The sequence below is a fragment of the Anomalospiza imberbis genome, chromosome 23 (assembly GCF_031753505.1).
Source record: "Anomalospiza imberbis isolate Cuckoo-Finch-1a 21T00152 chromosome 23, ASM3175350v1, whole genome shotgun sequence".
In the NCBI taxonomy this organism is placed as follows: domain Eukaryota; kingdom Metazoa; phylum Chordata; class Aves; order Passeriformes; family Viduidae; genus Anomalospiza; species Anomalospiza imberbis.
The window spans coordinates 393,810-409,678 of NC_089703.1; the positions used below are offsets into that span (position 1 = coordinate 393,810).

At 46.9% G+C, this 15,869-nt stretch overlaps 1 protein-coding gene across 1 annotated transcript in view; it reads left to right on the plus strand.

Moving 5' to 3' along the window:
• Positions 1-15,869, plus strand: part of ZBTB40 (zinc finger and BTB domain containing 40) — a 30,346-nt gene that overhangs the window by 106 nt on the left and 14,371 nt on the right. Inside the window, 7 exon segments of the mRNA XM_068212773.1 lie at positions 361-537; positions 539-873; positions 875-1,095; positions 1,683-1,816; positions 7,722-7,947; positions 8,435-8,530; positions 8,533-8,576. Of these exon segments, the coding sequence (XP_068068874.1) occupies positions 361-537; positions 539-873; positions 875-1,095; positions 1,683-1,816; positions 7,722-7,947; positions 8,435-8,530; positions 8,533-8,576 (1,233 nt within the window).

Genomic DNA, 15,869 nt, shown 5'->3' on the forward strand with positions numbered 1-15,869 from the left:
TCTGATGGGCACTCACACCTCCATGACATGTGTGTCACATCAGGGAGGCTCTACTCTCTTTTTATAGCTCCTAGGACTCAGTACTCAGTCCATATCTGCTCATTTAGGTTTGAACACTATCTAGACTCTTCAGGTGTCAGAGTAAGTTGCTGAATTTGAGGAGTGTAAGTTCAGAATGAGGATCTTGCTGTAGCCAAAGAACTGAAGCATAGTAGACTACTAAAACATGTAAACTGAAAAGTAATTTTCTTACTATTGCTTTCTGTCTTGTAGAGAGAAATGCTTCCAGGACCCATTTCCTTTTCATTATTTGGGCTTTGTGAAAGCAGTGTGGAGACCAAGGCAAGAGGAAGCCAGTAGGAGCATCCCAGTTATGGCCGGCAGCTGCTGCCCCAGTTGTACACTCTCTGCAAGGAGCAGCACTTCTGTGACTGCACCATCTTCATTGGGAATGTGCATTTTAGAGTGCACAAGTTGGTTTGGGTTCCTGCCAGCCTGCTGTGTAAATCCGTGTTGGACAGCACAGACACCATCTCCCATTGATGCTTCTGTGGTAAAATCTGAGGAGTTTCCACTCTTACTTGAGATTATGTACAGTGACAAACTCCCACTGGGGAAACACAATTTCATGGAAGAAAATTTCACAGAGATAACTGTGGCAGGTAGTCTGCAGATGTTTGATGTGGCTGTTAGTTGCAAAAACCTCCTCAGGGATCTCATAAATTGTTCTGCTCAGGACCAGGTAGTGAAAGGAGTCTCCAGCTAGGAAGCAGATTCATCTGGAAACCAAGCTGAAGCTAATTACCTGCCCCAGTCTGGAAGACCTGATGAAGAAAAAACATTTATCATCCTCACTCAGAGCATTTTTCCTTTACCCTACAGAAGCAGAAATGGAAGCAGGTGTTTCTCCTCCTGGCCAGGAACTTACTGTGAATCATACCTGGGTTCATCAGGACACAATGCTGAGTGACTCCAGGTCCCTCCAGGAGGATTCAGGCTCTGGCCCTGACCAGCCTGCCCATGCTGAGTGGAGTGACTGTATGGATGAGGAACTTGCTGAGTTGCCAGAGGGGAAAGGGCAATCAAGGGATTTAGGTGAGATGTCATGGGTCTGGACACAGCATTGCCTCTTATTTGCAACACATTGGCTCACATTTGCCTGTTTTGGGGTATTTTTACTCTCTATTTAATTGTTTTAGTTTGCCCTGGGTTGGGAACAACAGCAACGTTTTGCAGAGATTTTCTTCCTTTGGCTTTTGTAGTTGCTTCATGCTCATTGCTTTGCCAGAGCTGTAGTGAGCAAAACTTTTCTTGTCCAGGCATGTGATTGCCATGCAGTGGGATCTGTGTGACTGCAGGACATAGGGCTGATTAGACAATCTGTCTAACAGCAAGTGAATAGAGTTGCTTGCTAATGCTACCTTATCCTTTAAACTCCTGTTCAGCATGGGAGGAAAACAGAGGCTGTACTGGGTTCAAAATAAATGTTCCATTTATAACTGGTGTTAAATAAACTGTTGGTTTTCCCTCCAGGCTCTGTGATGTCTTCAGAAGGGATTTATAAGTCACAGTTTTCCTTTTATAGCCAATGTGCTGGTTACAAACTGATGCCTTTCAATCACATAATGCTTTCTGCAAATCCATTCAATTAGCAAATAACTCATCTTGTTTCTCTCGCACAGCAGCAGAGAGCAAAAGCTATAAAATGGATTTCTTTGTTTGATCTGAAAATGTTTTCTCTGAGGCTCTTTCTGATGCCCAGGTTGTGCTGAAAAGACTTGAAGATTGCACAGAAATTGATGCCTCTCAAAAGGAGGTAGGTGTGTTTACTTCCATAAATCATGCAAGTTTTTTTCTTCACCTTGCTAAAGGCTGTAATATTTTGTGCCTTGCTTAGGAAATTGTTTCATGGAAAAGTGGTGCCTGGTTGTTTGAAGGGCAACATGCACTCACCTGAGCAACACCCTAGAGAGAAGCATCTGTAAGTGCAAGTTGCTCAGGCATGCAGGTAAAGAACTATGTCCTGCCCTGAAGACATCCTTGTGTTGTAGGAGAGCTCCAGCACAGATTTCTCTCCTCCTGCTTTTGGCATTTGCTTCAGGAATTGTATCGACATGTAAATGGCTGACATATGAGATCCCAAAATAGATTTCCCGAGCCCTTGGCAGTGTCTTGCTGTGAAGCATCTGCTGCTCTCTGTACAGCAGAGCTGCTGAGGGAGGAGAGGGACAGGGTGTGACAGGGGGAGCTGGGTGCTGCCCCATGGTGCTTCTCCTGCCAACGTGCTGCTTTAAGAGCAGTCAGAGTTGGTAAACGATGCTCCATTCCTGTTGGAGGGGGTAACTGAGTCTGCTGCTGGGCGGATGCTGAAGGGTTCTCTGGGCTCTGAGCTGTGGTAGACAGATGCCACCCATTGTCCCAGAAGCAGAATGTGATGTCTGTACTGGTGTGACAGTGGAGCAGGAGGAGGCAGAGCCTGTGAATGATTGTGGTGAGTCTCGGTGGGCACTCGTGCTGGCTGCACACTGCTGTGCAGTGCCAGGGTCTGCAGAAAAGCTGTAGCCAGTGTAGAGCAAGGATGGGACTGTGCTTGCTGTTCTCAGCCCAGCCATTTCTGGTAGAGCATTTTTCATACCAAGCTGCATGAACTATCCTGCATGCCTTTCTGAAGGGGGAAAAGTATTACTGTTTCACTTCTGGCTCTTCTGTGGCTCCCTGGTTATTCAACCTTTGGAAGCTGAGCAGTGCTGTTCCGTAGGCTGGGGGCTGCCATGCTCTCTTAAGTTCCCATGTAGTTGCTGGCTGGCAGCTGTCTGGATCCAAGTCCCTCCAGTATCAGTGTGATCACATGACATGGTATGTTTTTACCATTGTGGCATTCTGCTTATAAAAGCCCAGGACTACGTCTTTATTAGAAAAAAAACCCAAACTTGTAACAGCAGGGAGGAGAATTCCCTTGAGCTGGGGAGTGCAGGATTGTTTTCTGCTGAGCCCTTAAATATGGAGGGCAGAGCTGTACTGGTGGAGTGCCCAGGCAGTTGAGCTGCAGCTTCTGCACTGCACAACAGCCCTGTTTGCTATTGCTTTGCCATCGCTGCCGTTTCGTGTTCCTTCACCACTTCAGACCCATTAGGGAAGGTTTACAGATCCATTCTTGGCCTTTTGTGCTCCCGTATGAGCTGTTACAGCAGGAGCCAAGGGAGAGGCTGTGGAGCTCAGAGCCAGTTTGGGTGTCTGACCGCACAGTGGTAGCTGGACAATTTTTCTGCAGCTATAAATAAATGCTGAATAAATGAAAAATGGATTTTCTTTAAGGCTTCCTGAAAAATCACTTTTAAACTGTGACAAGCATGAAAAGTGTCAGCCCCAGGGCAGTGGGAGAACAGGCTGCAGCCTGTTATAAGCAAGGGCTCAGCCAGATCTGTCCCTCTCTGAACTCTCCTCTGGGACCAGCAGGACCTGTGGACCTTAGCACTGAGTCTGTTTCCAGCACACAGAGCAGATTTTCCCCACAAGATCCTAGTGTTTCTTTGGGGGGAAGCACAGCAGTGTATTTTTAAAGTCATATTGAAGTGCAAGTTCATCTCCAAAGAGCCAAACTGGGATGTGTAACTCAGGCTGAGGTTGTGCCAATGGTAGATGTCAATGGATTTTTTTCTCTCATTTTTCCCCCTCCCTTTCTTTGTATTCTTTCACTAGTCATTTATTTGAAGTCTCGAGTGCCTTGGGGCAAGTGAAAGTGTGTCTGGAAGCCGGTGAGACACTGTTTCTGTGTAGAAAGCATTATTGCTGGGTGTACTTGCCCTGCTGCAGGGGAGATCTCCCATTCCTCGGGAGTATTCTCTTGGGACCCTTTTGGAAGCAGCTGATCTCTCTAGGAAAGCACTGGTTATTTTGGGCAGTAAAGTTTTGGGGAGTTTTGTCAGCCTGCCTATTGGCACCAAGGCTGTCCTGGTGTTCAGGCTCCTGTGGTTTTAGTGGTATTTGGCCTTGGATGCCTCTCTATTTATTTTCCTTTGCTGGTGAACTCATCCCTGCATGGTATCTTGTTCTGTGCAGCACTCTGGTCTGCTCCCCTCTACTGTTCCTGCCTTTTTCCTCCTACCTCCAGTGAAGACTCATTTGGGTGTGGGGTTTTTCCCCAACAAGGTTTGTGGTGCAGGGCTGGCTTTTGTGAGAACTATTGCTGCTCTCTGAGTTTGATATTCTGTCTGCTCCCCAGACTGAAAAATGCAGATGAATTGCTTTTCAGTTTAGGAAGATGTGATTTTTGGGGTTGTTGCTGTTTTATAGTTTCTCTGTATATTTCACATAAACTATTCCTATCTAATTTGGTTTTGGCTTGGATGAAACCTGCTTGGAAAGGAGAACAAGACTGAAATTGCAGTAATTTAGGGAAGCGCAGAAGAGCTTTGCCAATGTCAAGTCTTATCTTCCTGTGCTCTCTTAGAGAAACTCAATTCAAATTATTGCACAGCTCATTTGTTCCCTCTACTACCAGGTTCAGATGAAGTGGGAGAGCGTTGATTCTCCCACGTAGAATAAATGTCACTGTGTTTGTGGATCATTTCCATTGCCTGTGGGCCTGTCCAGTCATTGTCGCCCTTCATTTGCAGCTGCAGGGATTTCTGGATGAGGCAGAAGAAAGAAGTTTCCTGTTATCTTCTGCATCCTGATTAGGAGAGAGAGCTTGTGAGGATTTGGGTCTGTTTTTTTTTCATTGTGGCAGAGCTAGAGAACTTTTTTTTCCTCTGTTCTGGTGTATTTTTGTTCAAGTTTGGGCTGTGCTTTTGTTCTTGTTGTGTGGACCAAGCAGGGGGTCACTGTTTTCCACAGAGCCTTCCTGGGGTATCCCTCAAGAGTCATGTACAGATGCAGCCTTGAAAAAAAAATCCTTTTAGGTTTCTGAAGGAAAAACATGAACACAGTTTTTCTCTGATTATTGTATGCACAATACAATAGTTGACTGATGGTTGATTGACTTAATGGTGGGGTCACAGCCAGGGGGCTTCTCTGAGGGAGAGGTGTGTAGAGCCAGTCCTGGGGTTGTCCATGCCACTGACCCTGTGAGCAGCAGCCTGTGGAACGGTGCTGCTCAGCTTCCAAAGGCTGGATAACCACGGAGACACAGAAGAGCCAGCAGTGAAACAGTCCCTAACCCTGCAGGTTTCCAATCGCTTTTTTATATTTTCATCACCTTCTGTACATCAAAACCCAAAGCAGTGTGCATTTACAGAGGACTGATGATTATGGCTGTGGAAGTTTCCCCACAGTGCCCAACCTCCTGCAGTGTACCTAAGTGTCCCTCAGGTCTGAAGGGAGTCAGCTTTTTCTGCCACCCTGAACAGGTGCTTCCCAATCTGTCTCTTGCAGATCCCTACCCACCACCCTCTGGATGCTTGCATTCACTCTAAAGCTGATGCTTGAAGATCACTCAGAAATAGTCAATAAAGTGGCTTTTTGCTGGGATGTGCTCTCATGGTAGGAGCAGGAGCATGGATAAAGCATGAAAAGCCATAACCATGCTCACCCACCCGCAGAGTAGAGTTAATGGCCAGCTGGGCTAATGACTGTGCTGCGTGACGTCCCTCTCTCCTCACATCCCTCTTTAGTCTCAGTTATGGGTCACTGCACATTGCTCAGGGGGGGTGTACATTATTTGCGCATGTGGTTGAGGTCTTTGGAAAAACATGGAAGATGTGGATATGCTATGGAGACAGGAGACCTATCTCCTGGATCCTTAACCTGCAGAGGTTCCTGTTCAGAACTTGCCATGGGGCTGCTGTGGACATGGGCATGTTTGAGATGAACTGGGAAGGCTGTTCCATGGTGTGTGATGTGTTCCATGGTGCTGAGGTGGGAGTGTTTTGGCCACCAGAACTGATATCCTCAATGGGGACCACACCTCTGGAGTGCTATGGAATCTGTTTGGAATCTGGAATCTGCACAGCTCTGACCACACGTAAGCCAGGTCTTGGTGATGCAGTTTCCTGGTGCAGAAAGCAGTCTCTTCCTCCCATGTGGAAGCTGGATGTATGCTAATTTGTGCCAACTTGGCCATGAAGAGTTTTGCAGTGTCCCAGGCAGTGAAAGCCTGATGGATCAGGCTATAATGTGGGGGCACTTTATGACTAAGGGGAAGCTGGGATTCCTGCTGGTATCAGTATTTCTCAATTTTTTTCCAGGATCTTTGGGAATTGTTAGTGCTTCAATGTAAGTCTGAAGTATACTGTGTGGTCTTTCACAGCAATGCTAAAGGGCTGTTGTTCCCACTGAGCAAAGTGTCCAAGGAAATGTCTTCTGGGAAGAGCCTATAAATAGCAGAATATTTCAGTTATTGAAAACTCATTTCTATTAACCAAATCCATGCACTGAGGAAGGGATGTTACCTGGGGCTCTGGGTAGCAATGCTGTACTGATTTTAATTAAAAACCCCTAAAATTGAAAAATATATTGCAACAACGCATGTTACTTTTCATCCATATTAGTGCAAACATGGATTTGGCAGGATCTGAACACCTTTAATGTGGTGAGATTGGAGATATTTTGTGTTTTATATGCTCATTTTGATCTGGAAGGGGCCAGGCATGTAAACCATGGGAACAAACATGATCTGGTTATCAAGTCTCATTACAAATTATTGTTTGCATTTAAAAATACCTTTGCATTTGTTCTTCAGCACATCTGTGTTTTCTATACACCAGAGCCCTTCACATCCACACTCTCTGTTCGGCAGGCAAATTGCTCTGAGTGGGAAGAGCTGGGACTGCTGCAGTTTCCCCTCTGCAGAGTCATTGCAATAGGTCATTGCACTGCCACACTGCCCTAATGTGTGAGCATTTACATCTGCTAGGAAAAGCCAGTCCCCCAGTCCCCCGGCCCCTGGTGCGGCCCCAAGCAGTTGCATACAGGCTTTTTATCATCAGAATAAAAATGACAATGACAGCAGAAAATGGCCATTCTCCCTGGAGCAGAGCTGAACTTCCCACTTCAAAGGTACCTTTATTGAATCCCTGGAGTCTCCAATAAAGGCTGCCTGCTCCAAAAGGCTGGCATCTCTCCTGGAGAGCTGGGGAGCATGAGTCTTCAGGGGCAACATTTACAGCATTAAAGGACTCTGGGGAAATGGGAGTAAGAGTTCTAGCTTATTTATTTGCCTTTTATTTCCATAACTGTACAAGCACATCTGCCTCTGGTTGCTGTTTCAGATCACTGAAGTAGATTTTGGAGATCCAGGTTTCATTGCCAGGTGTGCTGAGAGCCCATGGCACTCAGCGTTTGTGTGCCTCCTCTCCAGAGTTTTCTCTAGGAGACAGAATTCCATTGTGATTGAGAATGGAGATTCCTGAAAGTTCCACTTGAAATGCCCTAGCTTTGCCTTCCAAAGTAGCAGTGTTAAATTCATGCTTTATCAGGACTCTTATACTTAGTGGTCTTTGGCTAGCTGGACATGAAGAAACATTTGGTGTTGGAACCAGCTCCAGTTTGTGGGATTTGCTATATGGATAAGGACTGGCAGCAGGGCTTGTTGCCCTGCTTCCCAGGGTGGGTGGCCACAGGCCAGAGTTTGCATTCAGTGGTGTGTGTCTGTGTGGGTTTTTGGGTTTTTTTCAGTTTAATTTTTTGTCCCCTGGCCTAAACCCCAGGGTTCTGCCTGTTGTATCTGTACAGGGCATTTGAATCTGCTCTCTAAACCATCCTGCATTTCTGTTCTGCTGTAGGCTCTGGCTGCCTGTCTAGCCAAGGCAGAGGAACATTCAGTGTTCAAGAAGCTGCTGGGCAAAGTTAAGGATGCTCACACCCAGGATAGTGACACTCAGGATGCTTGGCCCCTGGACACTCAGACCCTCGTGTCTTTTCTGAAGCTGTTTCAAGACATGAATCCTGAGCTGAGAGTGGCTTTGCCGGAGAGGGAACAGGGCAGCGAAGAAGCCCCACAGCAAGCAGGTAGGAAATTCGGTGCCACCTCTGGCAAAGTGAGTGGGAACCTTACAGAGAAACCCTGTATCCGGATGTGGGAGGTTTATCATGTGCTGGCCGAGATCCTGAAGCATTTCTGCCTCTAGCAGGAGGTGTACCTGTGCAGGGCTCTCCCCACTGCTGCCTGGAGGGCTGGCAGCCAGTGTGAGTACAACTGAGGCTTGGGATTGAAAACTTATTTTTTACTCGAGTTTGACACAAAACAGTGGCTTTGCAAACCTGGTGTTAACTTCCAGCTTGCTTTATGGCTTTGTGCTCTATTAGATAAATGAGACATTTTTCTTTCACAGAGTTTAAAGAGAATAGTAAAGTGATTTTCCTCTGCTGCTTGTGCTTGGGATGAACTTTGCTATTCACTTAGATCTTTCAGAGAGTCTCCCTTGCTTCAGAAACCTGTCAGTTCTTCAGACTGACTTATTTCTTCTCTTGTGTTTCTGAATCTTTTTCCCCCCAGAGAGCATAGCCGATGAAGCGACGCTGAGCGCTCGCTTGCTGTGCTGCAGGGAGGAGCTGATCCAGAGCATGACACAGCTGAGCCCCATCACAGAGTTTTGGAGGCAGCAGAAGAGGGATTCTTGACTGCCTCAGAAAAGAGGGCGAAAAAATCTGAAATAGGAAAACTTTGTGGACAGGGTGAGGTGTGTGTGTCTTCAAGGCAGCATCATACACATGGTTTACCAGATGATGGGCAAGGCCCACCTGGCACTTCCACCTGCCTTCTGCATAGCATCGACTGCACATGTGTGTGGTCTCAGGTCCTTCTGTGCTGGAGTGTGGGAATAGTGAAAACTGAGCAGTGAAGGCAACCTGGAGATCAGTATCAGTGTCAGACTACCCCTGCAAGGGGAGCCTGGGCAAGAGGAGGTACCTGGTACTCCTCATACCCTGAAGAAGCCTTTTTGGGAACAGGGACAAGGCTCTATAGGGGAGGTTGAACATAACCACTAATACCTCTCTGCTACCTGCTTGTCAGTTCCTGGTCATCAGCTTCCCTTTCAGCTGCCTTCCAGCTTTATGTCATTTTTGCAACTCTTAACACACAGTTGCCTGCAAGACTAGAACATCCACTAAATAATTTGGTTTTATTTTTTGTGTTGTAGGCAGCAGTTGGTGGAGAGGACTGTTGCTTTCCTTTTCTGTAAGCAACTGCACTCTGTATGCTGATTTGCAGAAGTCATAAAGGACAAATGCTGTTTATAACCTGCTTTCCTTTGTCTTTGAGGGGAGCTAGCTGTACCCTGTGCAGCTGGAAATAACAGGGTGCCCTCACATGCTGTGATGAGGACACAGCTTGACCTCCTGTCCTAGTTTGTCACATCATTGAGCTCCCCTGACACAGGATTATAGTGAGTGGAAAGTTGTGCTCAGTGGCATGAATGATCTCTGCTTTCTGTCTGAGTAAGCCTGGCCAGAGCCACAACAGGTGGGCTGAGAACTTCTGCCCAGCTCATAAGCCCCTCAATTAAGGTCCCATGGTCCCTCACCACATTCAGCATGGAGAATCCCTGAGAACAGACACAGATTGGAATAGGGTACCTAAAAAGGTATTGCCAACAGAGGCATCTGTCCTGTCCTTGTGAGCTAGGGTATGACTGGTGTGACTGGGGTGTGAATGGTGACTGATTAATTTTTGCCTCTGAAAGCACACAGCTAAGCCTGGAATGGAGATGTTAGAGGAGAGAGCAGGGTATAAGTACAGCAAAGGAGTTGGCATTTGCTGGGGGCATTGTGGCTGTCAGCAGAGACCCATGTGCGGGGCCTGGAGCTGAAGTATCATCGGCAGTGGGGAGATTAGGATCTTCATATATTCCTATTCGTGTTGCAGTGCAGCCTTTCTTTTAAAGGCTTCACCTTTTCCCTGCACTCTTCTCTTTGTCTTCATAGAATTAGGTGGTTAAAATTCAACAATTCTTTTTCACACTTCATATTGAATAAACCAAACACAACACCCCAGTAATAAACCAAAACCATTCTGCCATCATAATTCTGGTTCTTGGGAACAGGATACAGCCTGTAACTGCATCATCATGTACTGCAGACCTCCTGCTTCGTTTGGTGGAGGAGCAGTGTTTCTTTTCATCCTCACCAGTCACTGTGTGCTCCATTTGCTACAGAGCCCCCAAACCCTGCTCTGAATACAAAATCCTGCTCTTTTCTATGGGATCCCTTCATGCTCTTGTTTCAGCTCACAGTTTCCATCAAATGACAGATCTATTTGGGGAGCACTCCAGTGAGGCTGTGGGCAGAGCTCTGTCCTGGTGTGGCATAAGAAAACAAGAGAGAAATTGCCAAGTGTAGACTGATCTTGGAGGAGTTTATTTGTTTAATTCCACCCCTTCTCACCCAGAAAGTGGGAAAATGTCTAATTATTCCAGAAATTAAACTGATTAAAATGATGGGTCCATGGCATGTATGCAGGTGGGATCCCCGGTATCTCAGGAGTAGGACTGGGAAAACAAACATGGAATTAGCAGCCACCTCTGAAGGTTTTGTCTTATCTGGTTCATCCAGTGTTGCACTGGAGCTCTGGGCTGGCAGGGATGGGATCTAGGTCTCCAGAGGTTCATAAAGATGAGGCTTTCATTTTTCTTCTCACTGTCACTGCATCATTAGCTACACATTTATTCAGCAAGACAAGTACAAGTTTCTCATGGAACAGCCTTTTTTTTCATGGCAACTGGGTTCTTTCTGTACCTGGTCCAAGCTGTGCAATGGAGCAAGATTGATTTTCTTTGCTGGAAAACCAGTACGTAATGTTTTGTGAAGCATCTTTGTAAATCTCTGTTTTTTCTGGATAACTTTTGAATCTAACCTTTCTCTTTTTTGAGTGCTTAACTTCTGTGGTTTTTTTTTTTTTTTTGGTGTTTCTGTAATTGGGAAGGGGTGGAAGATTTGGATACAGGTTATCACTTAAGAGAAAAGTGGATATAGAGGAAGAGTGGGTAACTGCTCCTGCATGGTGCATCACACAGCTTAGGTTGTTTCAGAGTTCAGAGTGATCAGTCCACAATACAGTACTGAACCCAGAAAATCAGAGTAAGTAGTAGAAACATCAGCCCTTTCCTTCTGTTTAGGCTTTCTTCTAGAAGGCACCTGGGAATTCTGAGCTATGTGGTTTCTCTCCCTTTTGACTCCATTGCCTGCAGACCTTGATGCTCAAACCAAGCTGCTTCAGAGCTCAGACAGATATTAGGGATAGTACAAGCAGGTTGTTGGCCACTGCAGGAATCATAACTGGATACACTGGGGATAGAAAAATCCTACTGCAAGCAGAATTAGGGGATGTTTTCTAATTGTCTCACCTGGTGGTGTCAAAATAATTCTTAAAATGTCACCACTGCATCTCCCACTGCCAGGGACATTTCTTCTGCTTGGGAGCAGTGGTAGGTTACAGCGGGAACTCCCCGAAGGATGCTGCTCTTGTACCTCTTCTTGTGTTTTCTCAGAAGAGGACTTCAGACTAAGGGATCTAGAGGCAGGTTGGTGTGAATTGAAGGGGAAAATACATCAGCAGGTTCACTAGCAGAGTTTGGTCTATAACAGTACAGATCTTTAGAAATGAGAGAAACTAATTAAGGAGTTCAGGTGCTCATTAGAACGCAGGAGGAGCTGTTGGATTAGTTTCTTTTATGTTTAAGGTAGGGGAGCTGTCTGAAGTTTGCATCCTGAATGAGAGATAAGCTCTTATATGAGAGGTTATAGACATGAGTGAGCGAATAACTTGAGGAAGAGCTTTAGGACATTCAGGGAATGGCTGAAATGTCTGACAGGCAAACAAATGTACTGTGGAGCTGTGGAGAGGCTTGTGGGACATCAGGCTGCTGGGCATCACAGCAGATATTGTCTGACCAAGAAAAAGAATAAGGAGAGATGACCTGCAAATTCATGGCTTAGACTGGAGCCTGATCCAGGAGAAACACAGAAACAGAAATTTCCTGCAGGTGAAGGAAAATCACAACTCAAATGACATTCCTCAACAACCCATTAGGACCAATCTGAAAGCCTTCTATGACGGCAAGGCAGGATGGGTTGACGAGGGGAGCGCGGTGGATGGTGTCTACCTCAGCTTCATCAAGGCTTTTGATACTGTCTCCCGCAACATGCTCGTAGGTATGCTCAGGCAACATAGGTTAGATAAATGGACAGTGAGATGGATCAAGAACTGGCTGAATGGCAGAGGGTTGTGAACAGTGGAATAGAATCCAGCTGGGGGTCTGTAGTGAGTGGCATTCCCCAGGCATCAATACTTATTCAACTTATTTATCAATGCCCTGGATGAAGGGATAGAACGGGCCCTGAGCAGGATTGATGATGATACAGAACTGGAGGAAGTGACTGATATATCTGAAGGCAGAGCTGCCATTCAGCAGGACCTTGATAGCCTGGAGAACTGGGTGGAGAGAAACCGAATTAGGTTCAGTAAGGGCAAGTGTAGGGTCCTGCACCTGGGGAGGGATAATCTCCAGTACCAGAAGAGCTTGGGGGCTGAATTACTGGAGAGCAGCTCTGCTGAAAAGGCCCTGGGAATCTTGGTGGGTGACAAGCTGTCCATGAGCTGGTAGTGTGTCCTCTCAGCCAGGAGGGCCAGTGGGATCCTGGGGGCCATCAGGAAGACTGTGACCAGGAAGTCAAGGGAGGCCATCCCGCCCTTCCACTTGTCCCTGGTGAGGAACACCTGGAGTGCTGTGTCCGGTTCTGCCCAAGAAGGACAAGGGGCTACTGGAGAGGTTCCAGCAGAAGTTACAAAGGTGATGAGTGGCTTGCAGCATTTCTCTTTCAAGGAGGGACTGTGGTAGCTGAACCTGGATAGTCTGGAGAAGACTGAGAATGGATCATTAATGCATACAAATATCTCAAAGGGAGGTGCCAAGAGGATGGTGCCAGACTGTTCAGTGGTGCCCAGTGACAGAACAAGTAGCAATGGCCATAAAATAAAACATAAGAAGCTCCACCTCAACATGAGGAAGAACTTCTTTTTGTTGAAGGTGGCAGACAACTGGAACAGGCTGCCCAGGGAGTGTGTGGAGTCTACGTCTCTGGAGACAATCCAAATCCCCCTGGACGAGTTCCTGTGTCACCTGCTCTGGGTGATCCTACCATGGCGGGGGGGGTTGAACTAAATGATCTCGAGGTCGCTTCCAACCATAACTATTCTGTGATTCTGTGAACAGATGGGAAGAACTGACACCCGTGCCATCCACGTGACAGAAGACTTCTTATTACTTACTGTTCTCCAAGCTGAGAGTGGTCCCAACAGTTGATGAGCAGGACTAGACATTTTCTTTGGGACAGGCAGGAGAGCACATATAGATGAAACTTGTAAGAGAAAAGGGAAAAAAAAAAAGGAGAAAATGCAGTAAAGGCTGTCGTCCTGTTCTGCTATAAAAGGGGGAGGATTCTACTGATGGATTTCTTGAATGAAAATAAAGTGCAAACGTGACAGTATATCTGAGAACTCTTTATTGATAAAAAAGTTTAAGTGTTCCTACTAAGGGGGATAGGAAAAGGAGCAGAGAGGGGAAGAGAGAGGAGGAGAAAGAAGACAGGGACAGCGTTACCACAAGAACCCCAGTGGTTTGTCGGCATCAGCTTAGCAGGCAGAGAGTGTGTGCTGTGAACCGCGTCGCGTCTCCGTAGCTGCTGTGGTGGGCTGGGCGTGATTTCCAAACAATAGCAGACTGCGTGTTCCTTCAGCCCGGAGAACGGGCTGCCGCGGCCACGGGCGCGCTCCTAGAACAGCCACGGGTTTTCGGGGCGCGGCGGCTGTGGGCGATGGCTGCAGCTGAGTGCTGGCGGCGGCGACAGGCCGGTGACTAGCACCGCCGGGCTAGTGCTGCGGCAGGTTGGTGCGGCGGGCAGCGCAGGAAACGCAGCGGCAGCGGCGGTCGTGGCTGGTGCGAGCAGACTTGTGCTGCGGCTGGGGGCAGGCTGGCGGCGGCTGTGCCTGGGAAGCATGAGGGCCAGCTGGCTGCAGCAGCGCCTGCTTCACTGGGGAGCCAGCAGAGCCCGAGGTCGTCGCGATGACAAGCTGCTTTTTCGGGAACGGTGAAGCAGGGAAGCAGGACCACAGGGAGGAAAAGGCGAGCAGCGACAGGAGGGAGAAGGGCTCAGCGGACCCTACAGGCCAAGCCCCGCTCCCTCCAAGGTACCCAAAGAAAATGGGTCCTGTTGTGTTGCAGTTAGCTGCTTTTGTGTGCTAACGTTCCTCCCACAGTCTCATTTCCTCGGCGTTCTTCGCCGGCACCCGGGCATTTGCCCCACTGGCAGAGGGACGGGGGTGTATGGGGTTGTGTGTGTCGCTCACAGTCCGACCGTGGAGGCTTTCTCTGCCTTGATTGACTGCCCGGCGAAGCTTTCCTGGGGACAGGGTTGCAAGCACATGTAAAGCCCCTTTAAGAACATAACATATGTCGAGGTATAAATAAAAATCAGATTTGTACCTCTCAGGTGTTCACTGAATTGCTTCTGCTTGACCTGGGTTCTGTATTTGATGAGATAAAAATGGCGATCTTTTCCTGCCTTGGTCTAAATCTAGAGCAAATAATTTGAATTTCATGTCAGGAAGTTGTTATTCTAGGGGAAACGGTGATACTAAAAAGGATGCACTTCTCTGGGAGACAACCACAGGTTGTGCTGAAGGCAGGATGCACAACTTGTAGCAAGGTCACCAGTGAGATTCTTGGAACTTACTTGATATTAACACTGGTGTTATGGACACAAAAATACCAAGGCATGTTTAGCAAATCTTGGTGATGAGCACAATCAAAATCTTTTGTCCACACAGACGAGGATCTGCAAGAGAGAGAAGAATGAACTGTATTCAATTTTGGGCCCCTCATGACAGAAAAGTCACTGAAGAGCTGAAGTGTCCAGAGAAGGAGCACAAGGAGTGGCTGAGGGAGCTGGGGCAGCTCAGCCTGGAGAAAAGGAAGCTCAGGAGGGACCTTCTCACTCTCTATAATTCCCTGAAAGGAGGTCCAAGCCAGGTGGGAGGTGGTTTCTTCACCCTTGTAACAAGTAACAGGATAAGATGAAATAGTCTCAAGTTGTGCCAGGAGAAGTTTACATTGGATATTAGGAAAGATTTCTTCACTGTGAAAGTTATCACACACTGGCATAGGCTGCCCAAGGCTGGAGAGGTTTAAAAGATACGTGGATGTGGTACTTGAGGACATGGGTTAGTGGTGAACATGGTGGTGGTGCTAGTTGATGGGTGATCTTGATGATCCTAGAGGGCTTTTCCAGCCTAAATGATTCTATGATTCTATATGAGTTCCATGGCTGGAGAACTGAGTAGTGAGAACTGACTGATGTAGTGGTATGAAGTGAAGGGTGTGCGTTGGGTGCAGTAGTGAGAACTAAGAGTTAAGACCTCATCCAAAATTTCTGTTCCAGTCTGGTTCAAAAAAAGTGAATTCATACTGGAACTTGACAGATCTGCAGTAGGAAGTCCAGGGGAGTGTAGAAGCTGTTTTATAAGAGGAGCTGCCTTATTTAGACAAGGGGAATGAAGACCGAGAGGGAATATGATCATGCTCTTATAATGAAATCAAAGAGGAAAGGTAGGGTAAACACCTCAGAGAGTTTAAAAGGCTTTTAACGCTAAAAGATAATATTGGTACATGAACAAACAGACATACACTGACCATGAATAAATTTCATCTGAAAATTAGAAAAATCGGCAGGGGACTGAGACTGTGGAAGAGCTTACCAACCAGGGGAAAGGGAGCAAAAATGTAACTAGTTTTAGGACAGATTTTAATAATTTTATTGATAGGACTCTGTAGTGCTTATTGACATCAGGGAACTGGGCTGGTGCCCTGTAGAGGTACTGCTCAGGAGCACAGTGCTAGTGGAAAGGAGGTCACCCTGTATTTGCCAACTGCCTC